We start from the raw sequence: 13,693 nt of genomic DNA, 5'->3' as shown, positions 1-13,693 counted from the left end.
TATTTTCAGAACTTTCTCCAGGTTTTTCGGTTAGTATTGTGCCTATATATGAAACTTCTTTGAAGGGAGAAAAGGAAGAGAACAAAGTCACAAAATATTGAGAGTTTTAGTCCTTAAGAGTAGCTCTAAGTCCAGAACTTAGCCCTGTAGCCTATTTTTGGACCTGACCAAATGATAACATGTTCTGGCCAGCACAGTCCTCTGGGCCCTGTACAGAGTTTGCATCATTCAAATCACATTCCTCCTGTTGCTCAGTGAAAATTCCCTTGGTGATATCTTGGCCTTTTTTCCTCTTTCTGCAGTGATCCGTGCTGGGACGAAGGCAGCCGAGGGTGTGAGTGCTGCTGATATGGCCAAACGAGAACGGGTAAGCAAATTAGGCACCAGCCTACTTTTAAGGCTCCATGGTTTAAAGTCGGTCAAAAACAATTATTAGATGCAGTATTATATGCCATTATAATAACTGAATCTTATTTTTGTTTTCCTAGTTTTTCATCAGTAAGCATCTGCTAAGAAGTTCACTGCTGGATCATGCAGTAGACATGTAAAGGCTAGGACTATGTATAATTGTAAATGTAGAGTAGCATCAGAAAGGAAGAGCTATATAGGTTAGAGTATTAGGATAGGGGGGAGATGTGGGTTTGAAAGGAGCAGCTAAGATGTCATTGGGGAAGGGGTGATAACTCCAGTTTATAAAATTGTTGTAGTAAAATTCTATATTATAGGAGTTTCCACTGTTAACTGATAGCTGATGTTATGGCACATGCCTGTCATTCCAGCAGCTCCTGAGGCTAAGGCAGGAGGATCACAAGTTCAAGGCCAGCCCTAGCAATTTAGCAATATCCCATCTCAAAAAAGGGCTGGGGATGTGGTTCAGAGCCTCTAGGTTCAATCTCCTATAAACTGCCTCCCCCCCAAGAAAAAGCATAACCGTTAACAGCATTAACTGTGAGACCTTAAAGTTTGGGAAATAATGAACAGAGGTAAGGATATAATGACAACCAGAAACATTGTTTCTTTTTTTCAGTGTGCACAGGTTTTATACTAGTGTTCAGTTTCTTTTGTAGTGAACATCAAGAAATCTTGGTATTTGAGGGAACATGGTGTGCCCTTTTCTGACTAAAATGCAGTAATGACATATTGAATTTTAGAGCTAATTTTGAAAATTAGCTCTAAATCCAGTGAAAAGTTCACTGGATTATGTGTAGTAATTATAAATTCACAGCAGGCACAGCTTTTCCTGGGAGAAAAATAGTCTGTTGAACTTAGACATGATAGCCTCTTCAGATGTCCCTTTAGTATTCATTTTCAGAGTATTTGTTTATTTTGCAACTTGTATATACCTTTACCAAACAAGGAGCAGCAGGACTGAGAAGACTTGATAAAAGAGAAAAAAATTAACCGAGAGCTTTTTATCCTATTAACCTAGTTTAAAAAAAAACAAATTAGCAGAAGAATGTCATCCTTCATTTTGTTTCTTAGGCAGGTCACCCAGGGAACCGCTGTTTCTGGCAGTGTAGTTGAGGAAATTGCCTCTAGAGCGGAATTTGATTTTGTGGTCATGGATGTGTCTTTGCCTCAGGGTGGCAGAGTTGAGTCAAGACACTGTTCTATGCTTTAAATAAGTCCTATTTCTTTTTGGAAGGAAGCTCCAGATAATTAGTTTGAGTTAGTGGGTAGATGAGCACTGGGCATAAACATTAGCCACAATATTCATTCTTTTTGCTCTGGGCAATATTTTGAAACAGGGATTTGTATGTGTGTGTGTAAGTAATCTAATTTTGGTCTCATGTTAGTACTGAGAGACAGACTATATTTTATCTGCAGTTCCATTTTGTGAATGAAAAATTGAGTCTTGAAAATTTCATGTTTTTTCTGCAGTTGGACAGCTTTCTAGTTCAGATCTGATTCCAGAGCCCATGATCTTTCCACTACCTACCCACTGTCTAACCTCCTTAAACCTTTCTTTTCTTGTGCTGGTTATTAAAAGGCTTTAAGGTTGTTAGTTTTCTTTCTTTTTCTATATGTGATTTTGGGATGAGGATCATGGTTCTTTCCATCTATAGAATTTATGTCTGCCTTTTTAAAGGATGGGTTCTACTGTTAACAATTTGTAATTTTTTTAGTTTGAACTACTGAAACATCAGAAACTCAAGGACCAGAATATCTTTGTTTCCCGGACCAGGCTTTGCCTGCACAATCTCCCAAAGGCTGTGGATGACAAATGGCTCAGGAAACTGCTGCTGAATGCCACTAGAGGGGAGAAGGGGGTGCGCATCAAGGAGGTGAGAGTTGCCCCATGCATTCAGAACTTCCATTCTCATCCTGGGTTTATTAACTGTGTATTTCTGGCTAGGATTCTGACATATTAACAGATTTTCTTTTTAACACAGTGTCAGCATGTAACACTGGATTCAGCAGTCATTTTTGTTTTGTCTGTCTTGTGAGAACTGTCTTCCATCTGACCAAATTACAGCAGAATGTGAGGAAGTCTCTATCCTCGTGAATTAATTTAGCAAGCATTTATTAAATGCCTGCTATGTATTCAGCATTATACTGAGTGCTGTATTGTGAATTTTCTTGCAGAGAAAATAATTTTTGTGCTTTGCTCTTTAGAAGAGCATTTTATTTCTAATTAGGGTCTTACTCAATGGAAAGAGCCCCTAGTACCCCATGTTGAGCAGAGGGGCCATGCATGTCTTCAATAGTTCATACTAGGTCTTGGTTCAACTCCACATGAGTGCTGAATCCTCTCCTCTGTGTCTCTTTCATAGGACTTACTGTTAACACTGGCCTGAAAAACCAGACTGAACTCTTCGAGAGCTACTGTTATTATCCCCAATCCTTGGTATAGCACATAATAATTTTTCATTAGTATTTATTTTAAAAGTACCACGGCCAATATTTGGGGTCTGCTTTGCTCTGTTTTATCACCATAAACTGTTTTAAGCACTGAAATCCTCTTTAAAATGTATATGTTGATATTAGGAAATGATGTGAGAAAGTGTGAATATATCAGCATATATCTCACCAACATTCCTAGTAAAACTGCTAGAAGTGTTACTGGCTTAGGGTCCATGCCAGTAACCTCTCATCAACTTCCACAATACTTAGTGTCTATTTAAAACCTGTGAGAATGTAGCAAAATCTCTGTATTCTATAATGTGTGCATTATATTGGATTTTTCTCTTTATTTTTTGGTTTATATAAGTATAGTGATTCAGTAAGACATTAAGCATCTTGAGGACAGGAACTCATTGTATACTTCTCTTGATTCCCCACTGGTGCACACAATAGTATCTAGACACACAGTGGATACTGAACAAAAATCAAATATAGACTCCATGTGTTCCCAATACTTAGACTTCTCCGTTTTAAGGGAATGACAGCTTTCAGGAGTAATTGAATATAAATGGTCAGTTTTCTCATTATATCCTACCATACCTCAGTGGTCCAGTACTTACCACATCTTGCTTAAGAATTTGGGGAAAAAAGAGGATCTGATTTTGAGCAGAGAGCTGAAACTTCTTTCTGTATTTCTGAGTCTAGAAGTTGGAAGGCTCGCTCTCATACCAGAAATGTCTTTCTCACCCAAAGCCACTGGCCTTCCCTCCTTCTTTCAATAAGTCCCTTCCTGGGCCTTGCTTTAGTGATGAGATCTATGGACAGTTTTCTATCCACAGTGATAAATTGTTATACAGTGTAGAGTGCCATATGCCTCTCAGCTTGTATATATTGTGAATAGTTAACTGCTATAAACTTGCCTTGGCAAGTTTTATTGTATTTATGTGCTTATTTATGGGTCTGTGTTGATGTCTATAAATTCTTAGTAAACAGTAAAATAATCTGCTCTCAGTGGGTGTATTCTAATTAGATGGACACTTAGAAATATTATTTTAGTATGTTTTTTATGATGGTAGCATAAATGAAGATTCTCTTTTTATAAACTGATTTTCTTCTTTTTTGTGTGTTTTGCTGGGGATTGAACTCTGCCTTCATGCTAAACAAGCACTGTACTGATCCATATTCCCAGGCCATAAGCTCATTTCTTATTGATTTTGTTAAAGCAGTTTATGTCAGGCAAGGCTTATCATTAAGTAATTGCTGTTTCTTTTTCTCATTCTACTCATAGTGTAGAGTGATGCGAGACCTTAAAGGAGTTCATGGAAAAACAAAGGGCCAGTCCCTGGGCTATGCCTTTGCAGAGTTCCAGGAGCACGAGCATGCTCTGAGAGCCCTCCGCCACATCAACAACAATCCAGAAATCTTTGGGACTCAAAAGGTAAGCCTCATCCTTCAGAGAGACTTGTTTCCTTGGAGCCACCTGTGGAAAAGAATAGCTAGTGGATGGGGTGGAGGAGGAGATATGAGTGGTTATTCCAGGTGGTAAAATGATTATAAGGAGCTCTAAAATGGATAGACTGCTTGCAGACTGGCTCCTTACCTTTAAGTAGAGCTAGTGAGTAGTAATCTCTGGTTTGTGGGGGTAGGTACTTACTCACAGATCAAAGTCTAAATTTGCACTGGGTTCAATCCCCAGCACCCCACTCTACCCACCCCACCCCCCAAAAAAGTTTAATGAATGTTGTTCTTGTCTCTTTCTGTCACAGAGACCAATAGTGGAGTTCTCTTTGGAAGATCGAAGGAAACTTAAAATAAAGGAACTAAGGATCCAGCGCAGTCTGGTAAAAAAAAAACTTAATATTTTTTATAAGGACATAGTTATTTAAACTTAAAATTTCTTCAGTTTGTGCTTCTGCTCCCTTAGAGCAATTCTCAGCCCAATTAAGGTTATTCACCCTTCACTTTCAATTCCCTAAGGCTCTTTAGGCCATTTTCTCCTCTGCTGGCTGTCTTGTGATAGCTCCATAGATAAAGGGAGGATGGAGGAAGCAGTCAATAGTTTGTGTATAGGTTTGTGTGGGACATGTCAAACGTAATGGATGTTGTTATGGTTTTACATTAATGTAGGTTTCAGTGTCCCTTCTAGAATTCTTTTTTCTTAGATAGCTCCAGAAACATGATGCCTGCTAGTTTTAGAACTTTTTTTTTTTTTTTTTTTGTGGTGCTAGGGATTGAACCCAGGGCCTTGTGCATGTGAGGCAAGTACTCTACTAACTGAGCTATACCCCAGTCTCTTTAGAACTGTTTTTTTTTTTTTTTTTTTTAAGAATTTTTTTAATATTTATTTTTTTTAGTTTTCGGCGGACACAACATCTTTGTTTGTATGTGGTGCTGAGGATCGAACCCGGGCGGCACGCATGCCAGGCGAGCGCGCTACCGCTTGAGCCACATCCCCAGCCCTAGAACTGTTTTTAATCTAGCATGGTAAATGGAAAATAGAGATTTTGGGAAGTTTGAACTTGTGTTCAAACTCTAGTTTTGCTTCTTTCTTGCTATATATTCCTTGGTAAGTTATTATCACTCAGAATCTCATTTTGTAAAATGGGTTGACAATATCTGCCTCACTTGGCTGTGAGGATTAAATGAGATGACACTTGTCATTGCCTACCTTACTGCATTGTCATTTTCCTGCCCATCTTCCTCTTATAGCTCTTATCAGTATCATACATTAACTTGTATATATAGTGAATATTCATAGTCTTTGTGGTTCTACCAAGAGCATGACTAAGAGATGAGCAATTTTAGTGGTTAAGACAGTGACTCTGGGTTGGAGAACTTGGGATCTGGCTATTGTTCAGGTTAATTTTGTTATTACACATGATAGAATTATTTAATGCCTTTAGCCATTGCTTGATTAGTGACTCTTAAGCTGCTGGCTTTGTTTTTTCACATTGTTCTTTGCCCTTATGTACATACTACTCCTTCTGTGTAAAAATGCCCCTTTCAACCTTAACTCAAAACAGATACTTTTTATTTCCATATTCAGATCAAATGAGTTATGTTTTTCCACCTCTCAGATAAGTCCTCATTACTTTAACTTTCTTAAATGACTTTGTTTTTTACTTTGCTTTATTTGTGTATGCGTCTCTAATCTCCATTTGTTTTGTTATATCTATAGCTTCACTATTTAGAAATAGACTGGCATATAATCAGTGTTGGTTGTAACTGTACCTATCTGGACATTTTAAGGTGAAAGGGCATAATAGCAAACTCCTATTGTTACATTATTTTTCTTGAATCTTCTTTTTCTTTGACTTAATTACAAATAAATCTGTAACATTCCTTATGTCTTCCTTTGAAGCCATAGCATCCTTTTTTTTTCTTCACTTCCTTTATGTCTTCTCTAATGCTCTTCCTTTATCTAGATCTGAATTTCTGACTTGTGTCATTTTCCTTCTCTCTGAAGAAATTTGTTTAGCGTTTCTTACAAGGTAGATCTCCAGGTAACAAATTTCCTCAGAAAGTCTTTATTTCTCCTTCACTTCTAAAGATTATTTTGTTGGATACATAATTCTAGGTTGGTGATTATTTTCCCTCAGAATTTTGAATACCCCACTTTACTCTTTTCTTATTTACATGATTTCTGGAGAGAAATTCAGTGTTTAGTGTAATCTACCCTTATTCCTCTAGAGATAAGATTTTTTCTTTTTGTTTCTTTCAAGGTCTTGTCTTCAGTTTTTTACAATTTGACTATGATATGCCTAGGTATGGGTTTTGGGGTATTTGTTTTTTTTCTTAGCTCCTATATGTGGTTTTATGTCTGTTATTACTTTTTAAAAATCCTTAGCCTTTACTACTTTAAATATTTCTTTTGTTGCTTGCTTTCTTCTCTTGGTATTCCTCTTTCATGTGTGTTACCCATTTTGTACTTTTCCCTCATTACTGGCTTTTGAGTCTTGGGCAAGTTACTCTATGCCTGTTTCTGTGTTATGGGAAGGGTAATGGTTGTTTTGTGTCCCCCACCCAGTAACTATCTGTTACTATAGTAGGGCTTGTGAACTGCTTGTATTTATTTTTCTATAGTCTCCAACCGTGTGGGGAAAGAATTCCCCTTCTTTCACCAAACTCACATAAAGCTCCACTTCTGCTGAGTATTTCCAGCAAACAAACCTTATCCAGAAACCAGACGGCAGTTTCTTGTTTTATGCAGCAAAAAATGAGTTTGAAGCCTGCAACCAATAAGCCCCAAAAGGAGCCAAAAGAGCCTGGAAAAGACAAGCAACAGAAGGCAGCCCAGACTCACACACAGGAACAAAGCAAGAAACCCCCAGCCCAGAAGGGAAAGTCAGGCTCTACCTCATGGACAGGGTTCCAGACCAAGGCTGAAGTGGAGCAGGTGGAGCTGCCTGATGGAAAGAAGAGAAGAAAGGTCCTGGTGCTTCCCTCACACCGAGGCCCCAAAATTAGGTGAGATGCAGGAGGGTGGCATGGAACAGGGCAACTCTGGGCACATTTGTTTTTGTGCAGCTCTTTTCCCTTCTGTGGCATTTATTTGGATTGGATGAAAGGGATTTTTAGTGCTGTGCTGGTTCCACATGGGATTTACACACAAGTTTTTCTACACCAGCAGAGAAGTTACTCTTGGATCAAATGGCAGAGGGAGCCTCAGAGGAGCCTTCCAGGGCAGGCTTTTATGCCATTTTTCTCTTTTGAAGAGCTTCCTCCTGTCCAGATGGCTAGTTCTGTCAGCTGACGCCATATACTTGAAGCTCACCTGTAACTTCTGTTTGGGGTGCCAGATTAGTGCTATGTGTAAATGTAGATTTTTATAAAATATTTAGTAAGTAATGAAGGTCTTTGTCATTCCCATGATTTAAACAACAACAAAACCTGATAAGTACACAAATGTTGATCCTTAGGATCATCTGTTCCAGAATCCCATTTTAGAGTGACTCAACTTATCCTGGGCCTAGAAAGAGTTTGAATAAAAAAGGAATTTATCTCTGGGACTCAAGAGAGCCCAGGAATACCAATTAGAGGAAAGACTCAGGGTGATATTTAATTGGACGTCTTATTTCAGGTTGCGGGACAAAGGTAAAGTGAAGTCCCTCCCTCCCAAGAAGCCAAAGACTCAGAAAAACCAGTGGAAGCAAGAGAAAAAGCAGTTATCTTCCAAGCAGGTGAGTTCTTCAGGGTACATACTTTATGGTGAGTCTCCCAGGCTGGCAGCACTCTCATACCTGGGTTAGTTGAGCAAATGTATTCTGGATTGCAATTGCATAGGACTACAGCACTGTCACATCTACTGAAATTAATAAAAACTTCTTAATATCATTTAATGCATAGCCCATATCAAAATTTCCCTAATTGTCTCAAAAATATTTTTTAATGCTTGGATAGCCTTGGTCAGGATCCATCAAAGTTCATATATTACCTTTGGGTTTTGTATTTCTTCAGTCTTCTTTTATTCTATAGTAGCCCTCTTTCTTTCCATGCCCCTTTTTTTCCATGCCCCTTTTTTTCCATGCTGTTAATTTTTTTAGGTCATTTGCCCTAAAATATAATTGATTTTGAGTTTAGCCACTTTGTGATATCACTGAACTTGTCCCTATGACACCACATATTGCCTTTCAATTGATAGGAATAGCAGCTCAAATTCAGTTTTCTTTTTTTCTCTTTTAAAAACCAGAACATTTATTGGATGGTTAATTGTTGAAATTCTCAAAATGAACTGGATGCTACAACAGTTGACCTCTTGGGTTTAGGAGTTGTTCCTTCACAGAATCCATGCCTGAATCTGTGGTATAAAATTCTTAGGTGCCTCATTAGACCAGTCCTGGTGCTGTTTTATCTTTTGGTCTTGGCACGCCAGTTATACTTTCTCTAGCTCTTGGCAGGGTAGCCACATTTGCAACAGGTTGACTTCTAAAGGTGGTAGGCCTTAGAGCTCCAGTGGTGGCACAATGTGTGTATTATTGCCCTTGCCAAATGATGACATTCCCTTTGTCATCTCCCTTCTGCTGCGGAAACCAAAGAGCTCAAGTTCAGTTTTCTTGACAAGTGTATTTCATGGATGGTGCTGTATGCTTCCTTGCATCACAGACATCATACTTGGTTGCCCCTTTTTAGTGATGTGGATATTGGTCAGTAATGTAAAAATTATCTACCTCGATTTAGAAAGTTTCCCACCAACCTTTTTTTAAAAAAAATATATATTTTTTTAGTTTTTTTAGGTGGACACAGTATCTTTATTTTACATTATGTGGTGCTGAGAATTGAACCCAGTGCCTCACGCATGCTAGGCGAGTGCACTACCACTTGAGCCACATTCCCAGCCCTCCCACCAACCTTTTATCTATGGTTTTAGCAATCATTGCTGAGTGCTATTTAGACCCATTATTTCATTATGGGTTGCAGAAAAGTGATTTTATTGTTCATTCAACCTTTTTGCATTGCAAATTGTAGGCAAAAAAATTGGGGGGTTACCACCAAATACCGTTTGTATGAGAAAGGCAGGGTAACTGCTCACTTTTTAATTTTCTCTGTGTATTGGTTTGCAGAGTAATAAGCTGTTGCCCTACCAACTTCCTATGGCAACCAATAAGAATTTTTTAGTATTTTGGAATTCTTGGTTTCCATATATTTGATGTGTTTCAGTCCAGTGCTATTATCATGCTTGTCCTATCATAGGCCAAAAGAAGCCCCTTCAGATTGGCTTCTGAGTCCAACTGACATGACCTTATCTGTCTTATATGCTTTTTCCTAGTCCTGGCATTAGCCATTTTTCTAAGGAGCCCTAGTTCCTTTTAGTAGAAAATACTTATCCTGTGTTCTTGAACATTTGAGGTCAAATTTTTTTCTACCTTCCCTATTCCATTTCTTTTAAGGTTAAAGGAAGCATTAATTTCTCATCCTACCTAAGAAATCTGTTTCTGGGAAATTTCTGGCTATATCACATGATATTAGAGATCCATTTCTGAAATCCCTTAAGTGGTATATTCTTTATTTTTTTAATATATTTTTTTTAGTTGTTGATGGATCTTTATTTTACTTATTTATTTATATGTGGTGTTGAGAATCAAACCCAGTGCCCCACACATACGAGGCAGGCACTTTACCACTGAGCCACAACTCCAGCCCAAGTGGTATTCTTGGTGAGGACTAGAGCAAGCAAGAATGTCCATACTCTGGACTGTGTTGAGGTTAAAGTGAGTGAATGGGAGCTAGAATGGGAGAGGCTCCAAGACTTTCAGCAAGCTCTGCTCCCATGTGCTGTTGCTCTGATGGATGGACCAATGGATGATTCCTTTTGAGCTTTTCTCTTTAAGGGTCTCTCTCTGAAGGTCTATCTCTTCTTGGAGGGGTGTGAGCTCTATAGCTCCTTATTTTCTCTCTTCGTTGACTTAAAGGTAAGGTGATATTTAGTGTTTGAAACTGATTATCTTATGTCTTCTTTCCTTTACTTTGTAGGTACCTAGGAAAAAAGCTAAGGAAAATAAGACAGAAGTCCACTTCAACCAGTTGGTCGAACAGTATAAGCGGAAATTATTGGGACCTTCTACAGGAGCACCTCTTGCAAAGAGGAGCAAATGGTTTGACAGTTGATGCTGCTAGCAGACTGGGTAAGAAGTCAGGCATGTACTTTCTGGTAAAGCTCTTAACCCATGTCTTTCACTGAGGGAAAGAAGATCCCTGAGAGCACCCACTCTGTTAGGAGGCTCCCTGGACTGTGCACATCTGAACTTTGGTTCATCCTCCAGTATGTGGCTAGTTAGCCACAAAGAAATATCTGAAAAACATCATGATGGTTCTTGCAATATTAGCCAGATTATTGTGTGAAGTTGTGTCTATTATTGTCCATTTTTATTCTGTTTCTCAAATGGAATTAATTGTAAAAAAGCATTCTGGAGCACTGAGTTTTTAAAATGTATAATTTGTTAACATCCTCTAAATGAAATATTGTGTGATTCTTTGAAAAACAGACTATGTCTCATTTCTAATATTAAATCCTTTATTATTTATTAACATTTTGACATTCCTAACTAGTTCAGCTCTATAGAACTGTATGCTGTAGGAGTTGACTAAGTAAAAGCAGAAAAAAATAAAATTGTTGATATAATCAATGCAAGGTGGAGACACTTGAATTGGAAAGCAGTTGAGGGCAATGGGCCAGGCACAGAGCAGCACCTGCTAAGTGTCTAGTATTATGAAAGGGTAATGGCTGATAGCTGATTAGAGATCAGTTTGCTGTGGCTAGAGACACTCGCCTGGCCAGTGATGACCTGCATTTCTGTCATGAAGCTCTTGCTGGGGACTCAGAGCTAGTAGCTGTGGTAGAAAAAAACAGTGAACATGAAGCCCAGGTCCCTCTAAGGCTAAGTACCATCACCCTGTGGATTCTTTGGGGGTCTTAGTTTCTTCACCTGTAGAATAAGGGTTTAACTAACTATTCTCTCTGATCCTTTGCTGCTCTAAATTCTTCCTTCATTCTTAATTTTTTTTTTAAATTTTTAGTTGTTGATGGACCTTTATTTTATTTATTTATTTTTATATGGTGCTGAGGATCAAACCCAGTGCCTCACACATGCTATAGGCAAGTGCTCTGCCACTGAGCTATGGCCCCAGCCTAGGAATGGGGTTTTCTGAATTAACGTGTAGGTTGAGTTATAGACTACTTGGTTACTAATAACAGTAAACATTTTTGTTCATTTTGAAGATTAAGGCCATCAGTCAAAATGATCAAGTTTTGGTGGTATTTCCCTGCTTAATTACACAGTAGCTTGGCTCAGAGATAAGATTTCCAAATAAAGAATCTTAAGATAGTGTGCAGCTATTTCTTTGCCTTGTCCTCCTTCCCCAACCTTGATTAGTTGGTAATTTTTGAGGAATCTGCTTTATTCCGGATTATACAGTTTCTTCTTTTGGAGTTGGGCCTGGGGTAAGGAATGTGCTTCAACTGTTGTAGAATGAGAATTGTGGTGTCCTCTGTTACAAAGTTAGAGCATGTGTTTGTTTCTTTGAAATACAGTCAGGTATCACTGAAAAACTGGGGCACATTCCAAGACCTGCTTAGTTAGTCAATTTTATCATTATGCAAACATCACAGAGTGTACTCAACAGACTAAGATGGCCATAATGTTACTAGATGATGTAGTCTTTTTTTTTTTTTTTTTTNTGTTGATGGACCTTTATTTTATTTACTTATTTTTATATGGTGCTGAGAATTGAACCCAGTGCCTCACACGTGTGAGGTAAGTGCTCTACCACTGAGCTACAACTCCGGCCCCTCTATTTCATTTTTTTTTTTAAGAGAGAGAAGAGAGAGAGAGAATTTTTTAATATTTATTTTTCAGTTTTCGGTGGACACAACATCTTTATTTTATTTTATGTGGTGCTGAGGATCAAACACAGCGCCCCGCGCATGCCAGGCGAGTGTGCTACTGCTTGAGCCACATCCCCAGCCCTCTATTTCATTCTTACAATATTCATATTCCTTCTCTCTCTTTTCTAAAGAAAGGGTAGGGGCTAGGGGCTGAAATATTAGAGTCAAGGTCCACAAGGATCCTGATGGCATGAGTAGTGGGCTGAGTCTGAAAGATGAAAATCACTGGAGACAAACTGAGCTGGGGTCTAAAATCCCATTGCATAACTTCTGGTGAGAGGGTGGGAGTCAATTGAATTCATGTTAGAAAGCAGCAGTCTGGCCCTGACATGTGCAAAGGGACCATTGGGCTGTCTTAATAGTAAACATGTAAGGTCTCAGGTGAAGGAGCTGCTAGTACTCTGAGCTGGCCAGTTCACACATGCAGGACAAATGTAATGACCAAGTAGGTGAAAGAAACCAGAATGCCACATGGAAGCAGAAATGGTCATGAGTTAATTGTTGTTGAAGCTGGTCATGGGTAAATGGAGATTTGTTACACTATTCTTTCTGCTTGTATGAACATTTTGAAATTTTCCATAGTAAAAAGTCAAAAAAGACAATGGATGAGTTGATAAAGGAAAGTATATTGGCCTGCCTGAGAAGAAAATTCTTGGGGGATGATAGAATGAGGAAAACCAAGAAGGGTATATAGAAGCAGATGAGTGAAAGCCACAAGAAATCAGATTTTGGCTCAGCATAAGGAAGAATTTTTTTAACATAGCTGTCAGGTGTGTGAGTCCATCTAGTCCAGATATAGATGTGGTATGTCTAGGATACTGTCTGGGGACTGCATTGCCAGAGTTATGCTAAAGGAGATGGTAAGGACTGGTCAGATCATTGATATTTGGCCCCTTGATGACCTGAAGATATGTCTTTTTTCTTGCCCTGGTGCCTGAGGCCTTTTTTCTAGAGACTATCTGACATTCTTCTCTGCCCAGTGTTTTGCATATACTCAGTCCTCATTAACTCTGGTCCTTGAAGTGGCTTAGCCCATGTTTAAAACTCTGCTGTAGTTTCTCATCTTACTTTGATTAGAGTGATAACAGGCAATACAGCTCTATCCCCTCTCCTACCTTATCTTTGTTTATTCTCCTTTCTGTTTATTTTTGGCCACACAGGCCTGCCTTCAGTTCTCTTGACTCAGACACCTCAGAGCCTTTGTGTCTGTGTTCCCTCTAACTGGAAAACTTTTCTCCCCAATTAGAATATTAACTTTGTGAGAGGGAGTTTATCTTATTTGCTTCTAGAGAGACAGCACCTACAGAAACAGCACCTAGTCCTGACCCTGGCATTTATTAGGTATAAGAAGTGTTTATTAATTGAAAAAAAAAAATTGAAAGAAAGAAATGGTACTCACAAGAGAAGAGAAAAAGTTGGGAACATAGGCCAGAGTTTTTGATTCCCTAGTCCAATCCAGTGCCATAA

General features: G+C 38.7%; 1 protein-coding gene and 1 pseudogene across 2 annotated transcripts in view; one reads left to right on the top strand and one right to left on the bottom strand.

The window, feature by feature from the left end:
* The window catches only part of Rbm28 (RNA binding motif protein 28), a 30,016-nt gene extending 19,199 nt beyond the window's left edge, over window positions 1-10,817 (top strand). For both annotated transcript variants that reach the window (XM_048786070.1, XM_015488309.2), the window contains 7 exons: window positions 303-367; window positions 2,127-2,285; window positions 4,133-4,282; window positions 4,611-4,685; window positions 7,055-7,311; window positions 7,925-8,024; window positions 10,315-10,817. In XM_048786070.1, the coding sequence (XP_048642027.1) occupies window positions 303-367; window positions 2,127-2,285; window positions 4,133-4,282; window positions 4,611-4,685; window positions 7,055-7,311; window positions 7,925-8,024; window positions 10,315-10,449 (941 nt within the window). In that variant the 3' untranslated portion in view covers window positions 10,450-10,817. The remainder of the gene's footprint in view (window positions 1-302; window positions 368-2,126; window positions 2,286-4,132; window positions 4,283-4,610; window positions 4,686-7,054; window positions 7,312-7,924; window positions 8,025-10,314) is intronic.
* Window positions 8,543-8,854, bottom strand: LOC107144522 (annotated as a pseudogene).
* Window positions 10,818-13,693: the final 2,876 nt, after the last annotated feature.

This window comes from Marmota marmota, unplaced genomic scaffold, assembly GCF_001458135.2.
Source record: "Marmota marmota marmota unplaced genomic scaffold, marMar, whole genome shotgun sequence".
Classification (NCBI taxonomy): domain Eukaryota; kingdom Metazoa; phylum Chordata; class Mammalia; order Rodentia; family Sciuridae; genus Marmota; species Marmota marmota.
This window is presented reverse-complemented; position numbering and strand designations above follow the sequence as displayed.